Consider the following 19,800-nt stretch of genomic DNA (forward strand, 5'->3'; position numbering starts at 1 on the left):
AAAGAAAGAAAAAAACTAGGTCACTACCTACAGGTTGTACCTGCAACAGAAAATTTATAGGGTTAAAAAATTTACCTGCTCCTAAGTTCTGAATTAAAGGATAGAAACTAATAGGAACTGCTTCCTGAAGATGATGGATTTCAAGGATATCTCAAGGTTGGTGATTTTATTTATCTTTGACATTGAACCTGGACTGAAGGAGGTTATAGTTCGTTGAGGGAAACACCTTCAGTACACGACTGAAATTAAAAATTGTATTGGCCAGAGCAAAATGATAAAGTATGCCATGTTAACAAGAGTTACAAAGGGTCACAACTAATTTGTTGTACAATAGATGTATAAATAAGGCTTTTGACACATGCTTGACACATCTGTCAGCCAAAGTCATAGAAAACACAAATGTATAATAGTGACAAGAAATAGTAGACATATTTAATAATTGGCAGAGAATGTAGGGTGTTTCAGAACAACCACCTATCAGGAACCAAAAGACTATACAGTAGGGTCCCCCAAGAAATAATACCATCACCAATGCTATATAACTAATTCGCACACAACTTCCTAACTTTAACACCAGAGCACTTGCATATGCAGATGACCTAACAACAATAGCCCAACACTGCACCTACAAAACAGCAGATAAAAGGACTTAAACTTACCTCAGTGAGTTGGAACTGTGGCTGAGACAAAACTGAATGTCTTCATCATCTCACAAGTCTAGTGATATTACCTCTGACTTCTATGACTCAGAAATACCCAGTGATCAAATCAAATGTTGAGTCTCTCCCACAGGCCAGAACCCCTAAAATACTTGGCTTCATATTTGATACACTCAGAACCTTCACCCCACACATAAAAGACCTTATATGGTGAAGGCAAATAAGTTGAACATACCAAGAGCAATCACTCGCAGGCACAGGATTTGGACAGAAGAAATAAACTCTAATACATATGTTCATTTACCAAAAAGTCTTTTCTCCCCTCATAAAGTGGATTGCCTGGTCCAAGTATACAGCCATTCCACACACATCCAAAAACCCATTCATTGTCTCTCCCATCTTAGCTTCTGGTGGAAAAAAACCCCTCACCCAAACCCCCTGTTACACTGCTCAGGTCAGGCAATACAGCAGGACACCACCTCCATAGCAGGACCTAAGTCCCTGTTCACACTAGCAGTTTCAACTGTAGTAGTTCAATTACAATTTAACCCTGTGGAGGCATTCACACACAACCCTGACTATGCGACAACGCCACAATTTCAACATGGTTCTAACGGCAAGTGTGAACTGGGCCTAACAACCAAAGCTGGTTTTCCCTCTTTGTTTCATTCATTCCCACTCCACCTCTCCCTTCCTCCTCTTGAAAAATCTAGAGAACAAACAAGGAGAAATTGTTTCAGGCTGCCTCATTTCCTCATCTACTGTCAACCACTCTACATTCATAACTAGCTTTTTCATTCTCACTTCTTTGCTCGTCAGGCACTCCGGTCACATCTAGTGCCCTCATCACCTTATCCACCCACCCATCCTCTTCTGCTTTACACACTTTTTCACACACTTTCCATGTACCCAAATCATCTTGGTATTTTGTGATCAACCCTATCACCCAGCTTTTTCAACCCCCAGCTCTTTGCTTCACCTCCAAATTTCTCATTCTATCCATCATGGTATCCACTACCATACTTTACAAAAATTTAATCTCAAACCCCTTTGAAGGCATTATCACACTGGGCTATTTTTCCTCGGACAATTGGAGCTGATTATCATCCCACAGCTTTTACGAAGGAATCTGATATGCTGGAGGAAAATAATTTCACTCTAGTATATAAAATGACTTCCTATGTAGTTTTGTTGAGACAACAATATAGTTTACCATGGTGATTTTACGGCAGAAAAGGTTCTGATGGTGGACGTTACTGCCAATTAATCGGAGATTGGAGGGAAAATAGCCCAGTGGGATAACCTCTTTAGGTCTTTCCTTTCTGCTTCCTTCAAATTCAAAATCTGTACTCCATACATACATACATATACCAAAGGCTTTTTCCCCCTTACAAGGGAGGTAGCCAAAAAGAAAAAACATAATAACCATTCCCACCCATTCCATCCCAAATACACTCCACTCCCCTCCACCCTCCCTCTTATCTTGGCACCTCCTGTACTCCATACAGTACCAATAAAACATTTACACTCAGAAACCAAAATCTTTACCAAGGAGCAGTATGAAAAGGATATCTACATAGTTCCTTGCAAAAGTCTATGAACCCATCCACCCTTCAGACAAGAACTCCCTATAGTATTCTACTCAGACATCTACAACAACCTACCTACTCAGACATCTACAACCTACCTACTCATAATACAAACACATACACAGATCACAAAACAAGTCAATAAGAAATTGCCAAATTCTATACTTTATCAAACCCCTCTCCCGAAATCATCCGAGCGGAGAAATTATTCCCAAAATAGACAAGATTCACCAATGTGCCTTTGTTTGGGACAACACCCTTCTCAAAAATAGTGCCAATGTAGAATCAGCCTGGCAACAGACTAATTGCCCCCAGAGGCAGACATCACATGGAATACATAGGCACCTATTACCAAACCATCCTTCACTCACCCCTAACAGGAACACTAAATCTCTTCACTGAATGATGTACGGGCTGAATCAGTGGCTGTGGCAAATTTCTGGAGGCCTCAGGTCTCCTTCAGGAGAGAACCAGAGAAAAACAGATGGATTGAAGCTTCGTAGATATAGTTTGGGCAGATTCTGTAGTTTTATTGAACTTTGGGTAGGCCATTGGTAGAGTTTGTGAGTGGTTCTTTAATGTAAAACTTTTGGGTTTGGAATTCACTGAATTGAATAGAATAAATTATTACAGAATAAGGTCTATATAATACTGTTAAAGTTCAAAATCTACTACAGTGAGTCTTCGTTATACGGTTCATATGCATTCCTGAAAACCATACCGCAAATTGAAATTACCGTATACCGAACCCAAGTTTCGACTTATGGCAGACGTACCTTCTCCCTGCTCTTTCCACTTCAAAATATCTAATTTTACCTCCAAAACACGAGTGGATACCATATCTGTGAATTTTTCTTACCGTAAATAGAATCAAGGGTAGTAATTACCAAATACCGTAACTGTGAATTTGCTGGATAAAGAATTACTGTATAAGGAGGACTCACTGTACCTACAATGTTATATTTATGTATTATCACCCAGCAAAAGAAATTTTATCTATGTAATCAGCCTTTACACCATGCCATAAGGAATATGTTTGCACGTGTGAAGCCTGAAGTCAGGGAAGATTTGTGCATGTGCTTCATTTGTAGAATACAGAGTATAATGATATTAGAGGCAGCATAATATTTTATTAGGCATTTCATGCAGCTTTCTAGACTGCTCTTGCCAGTCAGGTGGTTTATTTAGTAGCATGTGCTTTCTTTTAGTATTCAGTTCATCTGAGAAAAGATGTATAGCTTAAAGTTGCTTTCATTTTTTTAGGCAAGGAAATAGTATATATCTAATGAAAGTCATAAGATACTGAAGCTAATAAAAAAGAAAATACTGCGTGCTATCTCACCCCCTATAGATGATAAGAAGAGGGTGATGTAGACAAGAAGTGAGATAATGGAAGGGATAAAATGTGGGAGGAAGTGGACTGGCAAGTTATCAAGAGGGATGGAGAAAGAAGTGGAAGTTTGTCATTAGTTTGTGCTTTTTTATATGAGGATTTTAAACAAATCCCACATTAATCCTCTCTCTTTTTGTATGTGTGTGCTCAATAAACCTATAGATGGTAGTTGGATGAGCTACCCCATCAGTAGGGACATGAAATGGATGAAGAAATGTACACACATGTCCTTTTTTACAGCAGAATCAAAGACACCCCTACATAATAAATATAACTCGTTCAACCACCCCACCCCATTACCTAAGGGATGAAGGATCGCCCTGTTCCCCATCACACTGCTTGGGCCAAAAGCAGTGGAGCAGGGCAAAGCTCTTCTACAACAAGGCTAACATGGTTTGCTTCATATATTCTTCCATTCTCAACCACCAGTTCCAGCCCTCTGCTTAGCAGTTTGTATTTACCCACCTACCAGCCCCACTTTATCCCCATATTGCAGTATTGACACAACATCCTCCATCTATTCACCACTAATTTGTGATCACTTGACTCCTTTGCTTCTGAGTGCACCTCTCCCCATTGTCAACACTGCATCTTCCATTTCCTCACTCTGTTTTGACAGGTCTTTGTAGTATGCCTTCCACCTTTCAGAAATCTCCAGTTTCTTTGATAACTGTTTTCTAAAATTGCCATTACTCCTGTTCTCCATCTTGGCTTTCTTACATCACACCACCTCAACTTAAAAGGATGCAACAAGTAACCACACATACAGCATACTACTCTCAAATCATCCTTAACCTACCCCCAGCATCATGCAATATTTCCTCACAGAAACACATACATATCCCAATTACTAAGCAAATTCCTACTTACAAGATCAGTAAACTTGATTAAATAAAATTTCCCAACCCAAATATAAACCAGAAGATATCTCCCACTAGACCTACTATAGTGCACCTTTACACATATACATACAAACAATAGTATGTGCAAAAATCATACAAGGATTTAAGAACAAACTAGATGCTGAAAGCTACAAAGATGGGTCACTATGAACATAGCTCCCTTCCCATATAATACAACTAGGTAAATATACCAAAAGAATTTCCCCCTTGCAAGGGAGGTAGCCACTTCACACATATACCCAGCACAAAAAAGAATATATGTACAAAAAGCTCTCTCTCCCTTTCAGTGGTGGTAGCTTTTATTTGTGTTTTGGCTACCTCCAAAAAAATATACATATATATCCTTCAAAAAACTTGTTCATGCTCATTTCCTTCTTAGCTACTTATGAATGAAGGACCATCCTTGTCCCCTGCCACACAGACTGTTCAGTAGGACACAGCACTTGCAAATCATGGCTCAACAGCCAATGCTGGTTTACTTCCATTACTTCATTACACAGTGGACCCCCTCCAGATCCACTTGAGAAATATGCAAAACAAGCAAGAAGTCTCTTTGGGACTTTTGTTTTCACATCTCTTCACTACCACTCCCCACTCACACCTATATTTTGCCCTTTACCTCATGCATCCAATACCCTTCTCACCCCATCCATCCACCTTATTCTTGGTCTTCCTCAGGTTTCCTCCATCCGCTTCTGACTGATTTCCACTCTCTTTTTGAGAGTCCTTCCTCACTCATTCTTTCTAGATGCACAAACCATCCCAATGCTCTTTGAACCTCCCTCTCTGCCATCTCTCCACTCTCCTCTGAATAACTTATGGGCAACCCAGTGGTCATGGAGCAACAAGTACAAACTGCTTACGATGTTGAGCTCAGTTATTTTGTGTAGAAATAGTTTCTGTAATTGGGTTGTTTGGAGAGTAGGTCTAGTTAGTGAGTTACATTTTATTGTATTTATTTTTTTCCAGTATTCTGCAGCCTGTTACTTTTTATTGTGTCTGGTGCATAGTACTGTGAATGTGAATGGCCTAAATTTATTTGTTATGTATTAGCAGGAGGAGAAGGGGAACAGGGTTGTGAAAAAAATTGTGAAAAAAATAGTAACGAATGTCTGTTTCACAAGGGTGGAGAGAGTGGACTGAACACAGATATCAGGGGAGTGGATGGCAGAGAGTCTATCTTTGATCCTCCTTAACATTGAATATTCAGGTGCTCTTAACTGGAGATAGCACTAGGCCTCATACAGAAGATCTGTGAGTCCTAGGAACATGCAATTCCTCTCTCTCCCTTTGCTGCTGAAAGGGTCATATACTACATACTGAGGGCATCTTCCTCTTATAAGGAAGGTAACCATATACAGTTGAATAAGATAATATGGTACCAGAACAAAGGAACTCTGGCAACCAGTTCAATGTGAAAGTGTTTTAGGTCAAATCCCATTGCAGCCAAAGAGTCATCTAAGGTAGCCAGGGGGCAACCAGAATAAAGGGATGAATGTAACCTTTTATTATGGAAGGGGTGAAAAAAAACCCATTTGGAAATCTTTGCATGTTTGCAGCAGTTGGGTGATAAAATTGGCATTTATTTGTCTTGGATCTATCCCATCATCACCATCAATATTGGTACCCAACTTCTCCTACCTTACTTCATCTATTTATGCATGCATCTACTGTATATACATGTTTGTCAATTCTTTGTACAAAAATTCACCCTTTTTTGCACTTGAAGCATGGAAAATTGAAGGCTCCTCAAGGACAGCATTGTGCAAGAATGGGAAATCTATGGAATTCATGTGGATCTTACTGTCACTGGCATCTATCAGAGCATTTTGAAAGTTGTGTGATCCCCCCTGTCAAAAAAAAAAAATCCAATGTTAATCCTTTAAAAAGTACTTTCTTCTTAAAGACGAAACATGGGACCTTACATAGTTGGCTTGTGCCATCTCGCAATCTACTTTTTTCACTGTTACATAGTCCTTTGAACCTTTAAGGTCAATCACATTAAACACCCACAACCATTGAAATTTCTTAGTAGGAAAACTGATTTTTGGCATACACCAATTTTCACATTGAGGAATTTGCTGCTCCTCTGTATAGGACTATGTACAGTTTTAAAACTGCTTGGATTTTTTAATAGAATCATCAGATTCACAGAAGGATTCCCATTTACATGCTACACGCTACAGTGATACTTCACAACAGTTATGAGCCATATGCAATTACCCTGGACAGAGTGCATGATACAGGGATATTTTTGCCCAATTATAATGGGAATGTGAAGGGGTAGACAGTTTAATCCTCCCTGAATCACTTGCATTGCTTCTTTCAGCTACCAGACATCAAGAGACTTAGCATCAGTGTTGGGCTTCCAAGTTAACCATTAGATTGTTGTAACTAAATGTCTGCAGGTGTTTTTTGTTTATTGTTTTTCTTCTTTAGGGTCCACAAGGCTCCCCCATTTCCAAAACCAGTCATCGATCGCACAACCCACTCTCACCAGTACGTATGGCATGGCACGTTTTTTTGTTGACAGGATACAAAAACACTGCTCAGACTGCTGCTGTCTCACATTTCCTTCCACTTAATTACACTTTTAGTCATTTTCCCAGCTCTCCCTTTAGTGGCTGTGGTTCTTCTTAAAATGAATAGCATTGTCTAGCATCAGTAGATTAAATTTTTTACAGAATATAATCTGTAAATTGCCCAATTTGACAATTTTGCCTTGAAAGGGTTGTCATCTTTCTTCTTATTCTTCTGCATCTTTTCTTATTCAAGCTCAAGCAATAGCTCAGTTTCAACCCTGTAAATGCTCAAGGTAAAGTCACTGTCATTCATACGAGTGGGAACTCCTTCCACAGCAAGAGGGTTAAGGGTATCTTCAGCCTGTTTGGATTAGTCCTTTTCATGCATCATATAGCTTGATTATTTATTTAACTGCTGCTAGATGATTTTATTCACATGAAGGGAAACTCTTTCCACAGAAAAAATGTTAAACCCATCTGGAATCCACCTAGAATCTAGATTAACCCTTTCCCTGCATTTTACAACTTAGTATTTAAACTGCTGCCAAGCAACTTTATTCTCCCAAATGAAACCCCTCCTGCAACAAGTTTTAAACACAGTGTGAGGATGTCTTAATTAATACACATGTGGGATATCCAGAAAATGATGTTGGCAACATACAGTCTAGGAAAAAGAGAAACTAAAATGCTTAGAAAAAGACAAAAATTTAGGTATATAGCAACAACTAATGTGTGTGTGTATATATATATATGTACACATATATATGTACACATATATATACACATATATACATATAAAACCTGAGTTAATACATACCAACACATGCACACGCACATACACATTGCACTGTTTTATAGCTAGCTCACAAGAAGAGAGATAGGTGCCATTAGACTAGAAATCTACAAGTGTCATAACAGTTTTCAAAGGAGATAACAGAGAGGTATCACTAAATTATAAACCAGTAAAAAGGTGTGGAAAAATTGTAAAATTATAGATGGATGCAAAATCTGAAAAAGCAAAGAGCAATTTGTTTGGATTCAGAGAAGGAAAGTCCTGTGTGACCAACCTGCTAAGTTTTTTTATGAGAATGACTGATGGACTGCTTGAAAGAGAGGGATGGATAGACTGTATATATTTGGACTTAAAAAAGCCTTTGGCATAGTATCATATAAGAGATTGATATGGAAATTGGAAAATATTGGAGGTCTCAGAGGAAACATACTGGAATAGATAAAAGATAGACATGTGAGACTGATGGGCTGCATGAAAGAGAGGGATGGATGGACTGTATACTATGCCTTTGGCATAGTACCATATAAGAGATTGATATGGAAATTGGAAAATATTGGAGGTCTCAGAGGAAACGTAGTGGAATAGATAAAAGATTTCTTGAAAGATAGACATGTGAGAACAGTGAAGATCATGAAGAGGGTGAGACAGGAGGAGGATTGTTACAAAAGGACCTGGACAAATTATACAAGTGGAGTCGGGAGTTGAAAATTAATTTGAACACAAGTGCAAAATATTGGAAATGAGCCAAAGTAAGGAAAGAAAGGTAATTAATGGATTACAAAATGAGAAAAGCAAAAGAGGAAAAGAACCTAGGCATCATAATGAAAGCCATTCTATCACCTGATGCACACTTAAGAAAAATAACAGGATAGGCTTATAATCTATAAGAAAAAATATAAGAGTAGCATTTCACAATATGGATGAGGACAGAATGAGAAAAATATTGAAAGGTTGATATGGTCCAGACTAGAAAACACAGCAGTGATATGGTCGCCATACTTAGAAAAATATATAAGAAAAATAGAAGAACCAAGATGATCCCTGGTTTAAATAACTAGATATATGAGGAAAGATTGAAGAAACAGGGACTTCCCACTTAGGTGGAACAATGAGAGAGAAGCAACATTATAATGATATTTAACTGGAAACAGATATAGAGAATGTGGACAGTAAAGAATCACTGGTATAAGAAAATCAACGAGAGGTACATACATATACCAACGGCTTTTCCCCCTTACAAGGGAGGTACCAGTAGTCAAAGTCGAAGGCATAAATCTACTCCTACCCATCCCACCCCCACATACTCCACTCCCACCCCTCCTCCCTCTTTTCTTGGCTCCTCTTGGATGATGGGTCATCCTAGCATCTCTCCCACTGCCCTGGGTCAGAAGCAATGTAGCAAGACACAGCACATTCACAGCAAAGCCACTTCATTTAATCGGTGACCCCCCTCTCTGTCCCCTCGTGCAGAAAAAGAGAAGCCAGGGAGAAATCCCTTTGGGCTGCATTAAAATATCATTCACACATACTCCTTCACCAACCCCCCCCCCCACACCTTTCCATGCATCATACTATAATCCATACACAATCATTCTCCACTCACCCCTAGCTTCTGTCTTCTCCCTTCCTTCCTCAACAGGCATGCCATTCTTTCCCAATGCTCCTTTTACCCCATCCATCCATCTCATTCTTGGTCGCTCCCTCATGTTCACTCCTTCCATCTCTGCCTTCCATACCTTTTTTACTAATCTTTCTTCACTCATTCTTTCCATGTGTCCAAACCATGGAAAGAACGAGTGAAGAAAGGTTATAGTAGATGGGGGGGGGGGAATAATTAGGAAGCATAGCTTTCCTACCAGAAGTGTTGACTTGTGGAATTAGTCATCATTTTAAAAGAATTCCAGACAAGATTTGACAAATGGGAGGAAAAGAGACAGAACCCCATAAACATAGCTCCAACCATGTACACACACACATTGGTCGAAGTGACAACGAAGTTTGGACTCTGGAAAAATCTACAATTTTTGTGGATCTCAACGACGAGGGAGTACCTGTGTTGTATTAATAGGGAAGGGGAAAGCTCATGGTGTAGTGGGAAGGTGGAGAAAAAGGAGAAGGGGAGGAATTACTGAGGAAAATGGAAGGAAATGAAGAAGGGGACGATTGGGCCCAGGAAGTCAGACGGCATGTCAACAAGAGAGGGGCAGACGACAGTGGTGAAGTCAAAGAGATTAGTAAAAATGTAAAAATTAGAAATATAGATAAGAGCAGCGCAATGGAAGGTGAAGATAATTATTTCCATGGATTTAAAGAGGGAGGAAATGACAACCTCCCCTGACTAGTAAATCTAGAGGAGAAACTAAAAAAAAATGAATGAAACATGGGAGGCTAGGTTTAACTAATTAACGCTATTTACCCAAGGAGTTGATAAACTGAAAGAACTAAAGAAGGAGAATCAGAACCTAACTAAAGAAATAGAAGAATTAAAAAGACAGTTAAGAGAAGTATAGGATGAGAATAAGGAATTGAAGAGGAATAATAAAGAGAATAAAGAGTCCATAGCAAAAGAGGTAAGTGGTTGGGAAAAAGTACAAGAGAACAATAAAATTTAATTTAGAGGTGTAGTGGAACAGCAGATGAAAGAACAAACTAAGGACACAGTTATTAAAGTGATGAGGGAGAAGGAGAATATAGTAAGAGAGCGGATAAAAAGAAATGTGTAATTATATTAGGGATGGAAGAGAAGTATAATCCAAATAGGACTACTCGTACAAGAAGAAAGGAAGAAAAGAAAAAAGTAAATAAGATATTAGAAACAGTTCAAGAAGATGAACCAGAAACTAGGCAAATACAATACAGATAAGACCAGACCAATTAAGGTTAAATTCAGGTCACAAATGACAGCAGAGAATATCTTAGCAAAAACAGGGAAACTAGCAGACAGTGATCAATATAAACAGGTAAAGAGAGAAATGAATAAAGAGGAAAACCAGGATGAGAAAACAAAAAAACTAGAAGCTAAGGAAAAAAATGAGAAAAGAACAGAAAAAGAGGAATTCTATTGGAGAGTAGTGAATATTAAAGTGAGGAAATGGTTCAAAGCAGAGAAAAACAGAAGAGAAACAGAAAACACAATGGAAGTAGCAGAAAATTAAAAGTGTCTTACACAAATATAGATGGATTTATAACAGGCTTGAACGAACTGAATGATTACCTGAAGGAAAAAGAACCGGACATAATGGCAATTGTAGAGACGAAATTGAAAGGTCCACTACCACCCAACATGGTGCATATAATTTTTGGATTAGAAACAGAAGGGTAAAACAAGGGGGTGGAGTTAGGTTCCTGACTAAGAAGGATATAAATGTGAGGAATGTCACATATGGAAAGAATAGAGTAGAGATGATTATGATGGAAGTGGAGGACAAGGATGGGAAGAGCAGAAAGTTTGTAGTAAATTATGTGCCTCCTAAAACAGCTTCGTGGGAAGAGAAAGAACACAAAAATATGTTAGAAGACACAAGAATAATACTAAACAAGATAATGGAAGATGGAGGAAGAATAATTATAATGGGTGACTTTAATTGTAAAGTAATCTGCTGGGAAGAGATGTCAGTGTAGGGTGGAGACAACCTATGGGGAAATGTACAACTTAATATGATTATAGAACATACAATGGATACAAGAGAATACTAGGTATAGAAATGAGGAAGAACCATCGAGACTAGACCTAATAATCACATCAGAACTCGAAATAGTGGACAAGATTGAATATAAGACACCAATAAGTAAAAGTGACCACATATTGGTTGAACTGGAACTAAATGAGGAAAAATACATGAGAAAAAATGAACAATATAGAAAGGGAAGATTGATGTACGAAAAAACAAATTTTGATCAAATAAGATAATTCTTTTAAAAAGAAGACTGGGAAAATACACAAAGTAGAAGAGAAACAGAATATTTTGACAAAAATTTATAAAGGAGTGGAAAAGTATGTTCCAAGACAAAAGCAAGAAAAAGAATATGTAAAGTGTTGGTACAACAAAAGATGTAGGGAGTTAAAAGACAAAAAGGATAAAGCTTGGATAAAATGGAAAAAAAGACAAAAAGACCTGAAAAATGGAAAATATATACTAATAGAAATGAATATGTACAAGTGTGCAAAGAAGAAAAGAGAAAATACGAAAAAGATGTCATAGAAAAATGTAAAGATCAACCAAAACTATTTTACAGATTTGTAAACAACAAACTGGAAAACAAACAAGAATTAGAGAAACTACAACAAGGAGGAGTTGAATACACAGAGGAAATAGAAATGGCAGAAATTATGAACAAGCATTTTAAATCGGTGTTTACAAGGGAGAACATACAACCTAGAGATATCGAGTGGGAGGAGAAAGTCCCCCTATGAAAGAGATAGAAGTATCAAGGAATGAAATAATGAATCACTTGAGTAATCTCAATGTCAGGAAATCGCATGGACCAGATGAAATGGCAAACTGGATTTTGAGAGAATGCAGGAATGAACTAACAGACAAAATACATAGTCTAATAAACAGTTCATTGAAAGAAGGAAAAGTTCCAAAAGATTGGAAAAGAGCAAATATAGTACCAATATATAAAGGGGGAAACAAGGAAGACCCTACTAACTATAGACCAGTCTCTCTTACAAGTACGATAGCTAAAATTTGTGAAAGAATTATCAAAATTAGATGGGTAAGGCATTTGGAAAAAAAAAAACATACTAAATCCAAGGCAATTTGGATTTAGACAAGGACAATCATGCGTCACAATCTTAATGTGTTTCTATTCAAGGCTAATAGATGTAATACAAGAAAGAGATGGATGAGCTGATTGTGCATTTCTAGACCAGGGCAGTGGACAGGGTGCAGGGATGACCCGTCATCTAGGAGGTGCTAAGATGGGAAGGAGGGTGGAGAGGTGTCGAGTGTTTTCGGGGATGAAATGGGTGGGAATGTTTTTGTGCCTTGTCCTTTTTGGCTATCCCCCTGGTAAGGGGGAAAAAAGCCTTAGTATATGTATGTATGTATGTATGCCACATAAGAAGTTGCTAAAGAAATTAGAAACTGCAGGAGGAATACAGGGCAAACTGCTGAAGTGGATTGAAGAAAAATGAGAGCGGTGATAAGAGACAAACACTCTTATTGGGATGAAGTGATAAGTGGAGTTCCACAAGGAACAGTTCTGGACCCAATAATGTTTGCTATATATATGTTAAAGCTATGGATAAAGGAATTGAAAGTTATATGAGCTTCTTTGTGGATGATGCAAAATTGTTGAAAAAAGTGAACACTGAAAAAGATAGTGAGTCGCTACAGAGTGATCTCAATAAAGTATGGAAATGGAGTAGGAAGTGGGAGATTGAATTCAATATTAAGAAGTAATAATGGAATTTGGAAGAAGCAAAAAAAAAAAAATAGTGGGATCATATAAATTGGGAGAAGAAATTTAAAAAAGTAGAAAATGAGAAGGACCTGGGAGTCATTATTATGAATAATATGTCCCGTAAGAAACATATAAACCAAATTTTTTGAGAAACTTAATGTTTAATAAGAACAATCAAAGTGGCATTTACATACCAGGACAAAGAAATGGTGAAGAAAATACTAGTCACTTTGATAAGACCAAGATTGGAGTATGCAGCGACGACATGGTCAACAAGTACAAAAAAACGTATAACAAAACTTGAAAGAATACAAAGAGCAATTACAAAATTGGCACCAACATTCTCAAAACTATCATATGAAGACTAGCAAAACTTGAGCTACAGACATTAGAGCAAAGAAGAGAGGCATAGAGACTATTGATAGGATCTAACAAAATGGGATAGTAGAAATACAAGAGGACACGGAAAGAAAATCAAGAAAGTTATAGAAGAGACCTGAAAAAATAAATGGCTTTCCCCACAGAGTGATAGATGTTTGGAACAAATAAGATGAGAAAGTGGTGTGTGCAAAAACAATACACGAATTTAAAAAGTCTAGATAAAACAAGATATGAAGACGTGACACCACGAGCATAGCTCCCCTTCCTGTAAAATACAACTAGGTAAATACACCTACCAAGACAGTTTTACAGGTTTATAAATGGGAAATTGAGACACAGGGAAGTAATTACCTTGTTAATATTGGGTAGTGAGGTCTTTGAGGAGGCCTCTGCTCAGGCAGAAATAATAAGTGAAAGTTTCTAATTTATCTTCGCAAAAGAGCAGTTTTTTAGAGGAAAGCAAGAAGAGCAAAACTTCATGTTTAGAGGATATAAATTTAGGAGTGAAGTGCTCAATCTTTTGGGATCATGAATGTGGCAAAAGCTTCAAGACCTGACAGGATCTCAAACTGAACAATTAAAAAATGTAAGGAACAGCAGCAAGCCACAAAACTGGTTCCAAGTATCAAAATAAATCATATGAAAATAAATCTGTTTTCCCTAAAAAAGCATAGACTCAGAGATGACTTGATACAGGTCTTTAAGATTCTAAAGGGAATTGACAACATCAGAAGTGACAAAATTTTTACACTGAATGAGAATCTGACAAGAAATAATGGTCTCAAACTGTCAGGAAATAGATTTAATTTGAAAGTGGGTAGGAACAACTTTGCCAACCATGTAGTTAATGAATGGAATAAACTTCCTGCAGAGGCAGTGCAATGTAGTTCAGTTCAAAGCTTTAAGATTCATTTAGATAAATACCTAAGTGAGATACTGTAATGCCTGCCATTTATTTTATATTTGTTTGTTATTGTCTGTTTATTATTTGCTTGGTTGTCATATTAGTTATATGTCAATTTATTATTATTTACTATTTACCTGATTGTTTATTATTTAACTTTACCTATTTATTTTATTGTTATTTATATTGTATTTTTTATTTATTTATCATTATAATTTTTGTCACATCTGACCTAGTTATGGACCAAAAGGTCTCCTGTCAGCATGCTCCTTTGTAATCCTTGAAAAGGGGCAATTATAGTACCCATTCTCAAAGGTGAAAATAAGGAGACACCACTAAGTTATAGGCCAGAATCATTGACCAGCACAAAAGTGAAATAATGTGAAAGGATTATGAAAGATCAATGGACCAAATATCTTGATGAACATTCTGACACATTCTGACTTAAATTTGGAAGGTTGTGTGTGTCAAACCTTTGAAGCTTTTACTCAGGAGTGGTTGATTTGCTGCAAGAGGGAGAGGGTGGGTGGACTGTGTGTACCTCAACATAGAGAAGGCTTTTGATAAAGTAACTCGCATTTGACTTGTGTAGAAATGGGAGCACATTGGAGGACTGAGAGGCAAACTACTCAAATGGATAAAAGATTTTTTGAAGGAAAGATACATGAGGACAGTAGTAAAGGATAAGATGAATGTAGAGCAGTAATGAGCAGAGTTCCACAAGGTTCAGTGTTTGTTCTAATAATGTTTCTTGTCTCTCAATGACATGATGGAAAGTACAAGTTATGCCAACATGTTTGTAGATAACACAAAAATCGTGAGAAGAATTAAAAACAAAGAGGATTGTAGACTATTACAAAAAGATCTACACTTTTTTTAATGAAGCCAAGAATGGGAAATTAATTTGAATACCAAAAAATTCAAAGCACTGGAAATGGGAAATAGTGACAAAAGACCATCCTTAAATAATTTCTTGAGAAGAGACCCCATTACAAAAGCAAAAAGGGAGAAAGATTTGGGAGTGTGGATAAAAGACAACCTGTCACCTGACAGACATATCGCATGGATTGTGGGAGATGTATGGATTGCTGCAAAAGATTAAAGTGTATGAAGAGATGATGACAAAAAGCATCAAAGTATCTGTCCAACACTGGGATATGCGTCAGTGGTATGGACCCCATACAGATTGAAAGATAAAAGCAAGATCAAGAAAATACAAAGGGCTGCCACCAAACTGATCCCTAGCCTGGTAGAAACTATACAAGAAAAGATGAAAAGCACTGGGTCTGCCAACTTTCAAAAGATTGAAGAAAAAGAGTTGATATGATTACAGTCTTCAGGTCACTGAAGGGGATAGATTGCATTGACAGAAGAGATCACTTGATTAAAGATGGGAGGGCTTTAAGAAGTCAAGGGAACAAATTAAGAAAGACTACATGTCTAAAGGTTGTGAAAAAGTAGTTTTCCTTATGGATACATAAATACTGAGACTAGTTTTGAAGGTGATATAACCCAAGCTAGAGCAATACATGAATTCAAATCTAGATATGATAATTGGAAATCAAAGATATAGATTAATTTGGAATCTGTACATGAACATGAGGCTAGGTATGATAAATAGGAGACAGGACCCAGTAAGCATTTCTCCTTTGCTGTATACTACAGTTAGGTAAATACACACACATATGCATGAATAAATTAGATAAGGAAACAGTGTGTACAAACACTATTCAAGATTTTAAGAAAAAACTTGATGTTGAAAGATACAAAGATGGGTCACCACGAGCATAGCTCCCTTCCCATATAATACAACTAGGTAAATATACCCACACCCTCATACACAGGCTGGATTGTGTACTGGTACCATGCTCACCTACCTCAGCAGTCTGAGTTCAATCACCACCCAGGTCTAAAAGCCATCACTGCACTGCAGCAAATACCTTGCTCTGTAGGGCAAAAAGTTGGGGTGGGGGTGAAAGGTCCAACCTCTTATTCAAGACACTGGTGGTGAAATTCATACACACACAGATACACATTAACCACTTCAGTATGAGTCAAATTCTCATGCACAGCATCGGCTGCCATATCTACACTGCATCACTACTTGCATTATAAAATATAAAGTCATTGTAGTATTACTCATTCTCTTTTACTCTGAGCAATAATAAACACAGAAAATGTGATCAAACCAGTTTACAGGATCTGGGGATAACTCCTGTACAATTACAAAAATATATTTAGTGCGCCTTCCATCTTAGCACATGGTGGATGGAGGGTCATCCCAGTCCCTGCTATACTGCTTGGATTGAGGGCAGTGCACTGAGGCACTGTGCTCCCATGGCAGGGCCCAAGACCATAGGTGGCTCACCCATAGTAACCCCTATTATCATCATCCACTCAGAATACTTTATGGAGCAAATGGAAAAAAAAATTCTTTGGGCCATGGCATCCTTTCATATGTTTACCATCTCCCACAATTCTATATTTTTCTCTCTCTCTCTCTCTCTCTCTCCCTCTCTCTCTCTCTCTCTTCTCTCTCTCTCTTCTCTCTCTTCTCTCTCTGTCTTCTCTCTCTGTCTTCTCTCCCTTTCTCTCCCTCTCTGTCTTCTCTCTCTCTCTCTCTGTCTCTCTCTCTCTCTCTCTCTCTCTCTCTCTCTCCCTCTCTCTCCCCCCCCCACACTTTCCTTTCTGCTTGACAGACATTCCTCAGGCATCTGAGGCCCCCTTCACCCCATCCATCTACCTCAGGGTCTTCCTCACTAGGTCCCTCCAACTGTTTCAGCTTTTCACAGTTCTTACAAACCTTTTCTTACTTGTTCCCTCCAGATGCCCAAACTACCTCAGCATTCTTTGATCTTCTGTATGTGACAGTTCTCTTTCCACCCCTGTTCTTTGCATCATCTCTACATTTCTCACACCATTCATTTAAATAACACCCATCATTAATTTGAGGTGAAAGTGTGGCTGTGTATATGGATGGAAGAATGAAGGAGGATGTTTATGTCTGTTCTGGAAATTTTGTGGGGAGGTGGGGTGCCATATAATGAAGCAGGGAGAGGGAGTAAACCAGGTTCAGGTATTGGGCACTGCTGTGGAAATCCTGTACTCTGTGTGCTTTGTCATCCTGCATTGCCTTTGACCCAAGCAGTATTGTTTGGGACAGGGATGACTCTTCATTAATGAGGTGCTAAGATGGAAGGGACAACAAACGGAATCTGGGTAGGTGTGAGATTGGTTTATTGATTTAGCCACCCCATTTATAAGTGTGGCATAGTTCATTATGCGAACATTTCACATAGCATTGATGCATTGCATAATATGCTTGCATTACGAACTACACCATAGGCCCTCAGAGGGTGGGCTGGGGGGGGGGTAAGGGTGCAAGTGTTCACTGGAGGTGACCATGGTGTAATCAGTAAGCACAACTACCTAGCAAGTGGGAAGTCCTGGGTTTAATTCCTGGGTGGTGCCAGTTTTTCAGTGGTGCACCTTATCTAATAATAAAGAGAAAAGGTCCATTTGGTATATGTATGTATCATATTTCTCAAGTACTTCATCTCAAACACATCCAGATTCTTCCTTTATGCTTCTGCCTCCAAGTTTTACTGGTTGGGACCCTGTAGGCCCATAGTAGCCATCATTGGTTCTTTGATCCTCCCATTGATTTCTATGGAAAGAAACACTACTGTTATCCCAGTTGCATTTGGGTGGTTGTGTTTCATATACCATTAAATAGGAAGAGAAGAACAACAGTCGCTAACAGTTATTTCCCCATATGTGAAAAAGTTGATAAAGATAAAGTCTGTAAATAAATTGATAAAGTGTGTAGATCAAGTACCAACCTCTCAGAGCTGCACTTCCAAGACATAGGTGTGTGGGAGAGAGTAGATGGTTTTTGAAGCTGTGAGATTCATCTATCAGAACCACCCAAGGCAGAAACCTATTGTTGGTGCAACCCAGTAAATGATTGATTGATTAATTAGGAAAATTAGTTTTATATGAAATATATGGATGCTCGCAGGCTGAATGAGTTAGAGCTTCACTATTTGCAGTGGACAACAAGGTGATGATAGTTCGAACCCTTCCTCCAGTAAGTTGGACCAAGGGCATGGTTCATTTAGTTCTGTGCTACAAAGTCCTCTTTAAGGGGCACTGTCCTAGCCTCCTGATAGTGGTAGTTCGTGGTGTCAAACCAAATCAATTATATGGATTACCATTGATCAAATGTTTATCTCCTAATGATCAAATGTTTATTTTTGAAGAAGAAGAACTTTGCATTGGAGTATCAAAACATCTTACTACTCTTAATCCACCAAACATGCTATTCTGTACTAAAACAATTCCAACACAGTGCACAGGTGGCGTAATCTGAAACATACTGGTCTCACATTCACTTAGTTGTGGGTTTAAATCCCGTGCTCCTCTCCAGTTCCCATCAGTGACTGTTACTTGCCCAAACAGTCCAAGCACCTAGGGCAAAGGTGACAGTTTCAACCACATCTATACACCTGGTGTAGTATCCTCACCTCATAGTGTATAGGAATAAAAGTATCTTTATTTTCAGTTCTTTCTGACATTTGGTTTGAAAGTTGCCATTATAACTATAAAGGGGACTTTTTTTCCCTCCAAGAATTGAAGGTCATTTAAGGAAACCAAGAATATTATGGAAAGATATGGAATACGCTGATAGCATCCACTGTATTACAATAATAAAAGATGCTGAGTTTTTTATTTATATATATGTATATATATATATATATATATATATATATATATATATATATATATATTACAAAGGATTACATAGGCGGAGCATGCCGACAGGAGACCTTTTGATCCATATCTAGGTCGGATGCAAAAAAAAAATAATAATAATAATAATAATCATATTAATAATAAAATAATAAATAAAAACTATAATAATGTAAATAACAAATAAAATACATAAATGCATAGGTATAGTTAAAATAATAAACAAACAGGTAAATAGTAAATGATAATAAATTGACATATATCTAATAATAAATGAAAATCAGACAGACAAATTATAACAAAACAAAAACAAATAATATAACATAAATTATAATCATTACAGCATCTTAGGTATTTATCTAAATGATTCTTAAAGCTTCGAACTGAACTACATTGCACTACCTGTGCAGGAAGTTTATTCCATTCATTAACTACACGGTTGGCAAAGTTGTTTCTACCTACTTCCAAATTGAATCTATTTCCGGACAGTTTGAGA

The 19,800-nt window shown here is 37.7% G+C and overlaps 1 protein-coding gene across 7 annotated transcripts in view; it reads left to right on the forward strand.

Annotated features, from left to right (window-relative positions):
• The window catches only part of LOC143020376 (zinc finger protein ubi-d4 B-like), a 92,827-nt gene that overhangs the window by 38,223 nt on the left and 34,804 nt on the right, over positions 1-19,800 (forward strand). For 3 of the 7 annotated variants that reach the window (XM_076176761.1, XM_076176762.1, XM_076176766.1), the window contains one exon: positions 6,983-7,042. The exons of the other annotated variants lie outside the window; for them this stretch is intronic. In XM_076176761.1, coding sequence (XP_076032876.1) covers positions 6,983-7,042 — 60 coding nt within the window. The remainder of the gene's footprint in view (positions 1-6,982; positions 7,043-19,800) is intronic. 7 annotated transcript variants of the gene reach the window in all.

This window comes from Oratosquilla oratoria, chromosome 39, assembly GCF_046742065.1.
Source record: "Oratosquilla oratoria isolate Oo_2021 chromosome 39, ASM4674206v1, whole genome shotgun sequence".
In the NCBI taxonomy this organism is placed as follows: Eukaryota; Metazoa; Arthropoda; class Malacostraca; order Stomatopoda; family Squillidae; genus Oratosquilla; species Oratosquilla oratoria.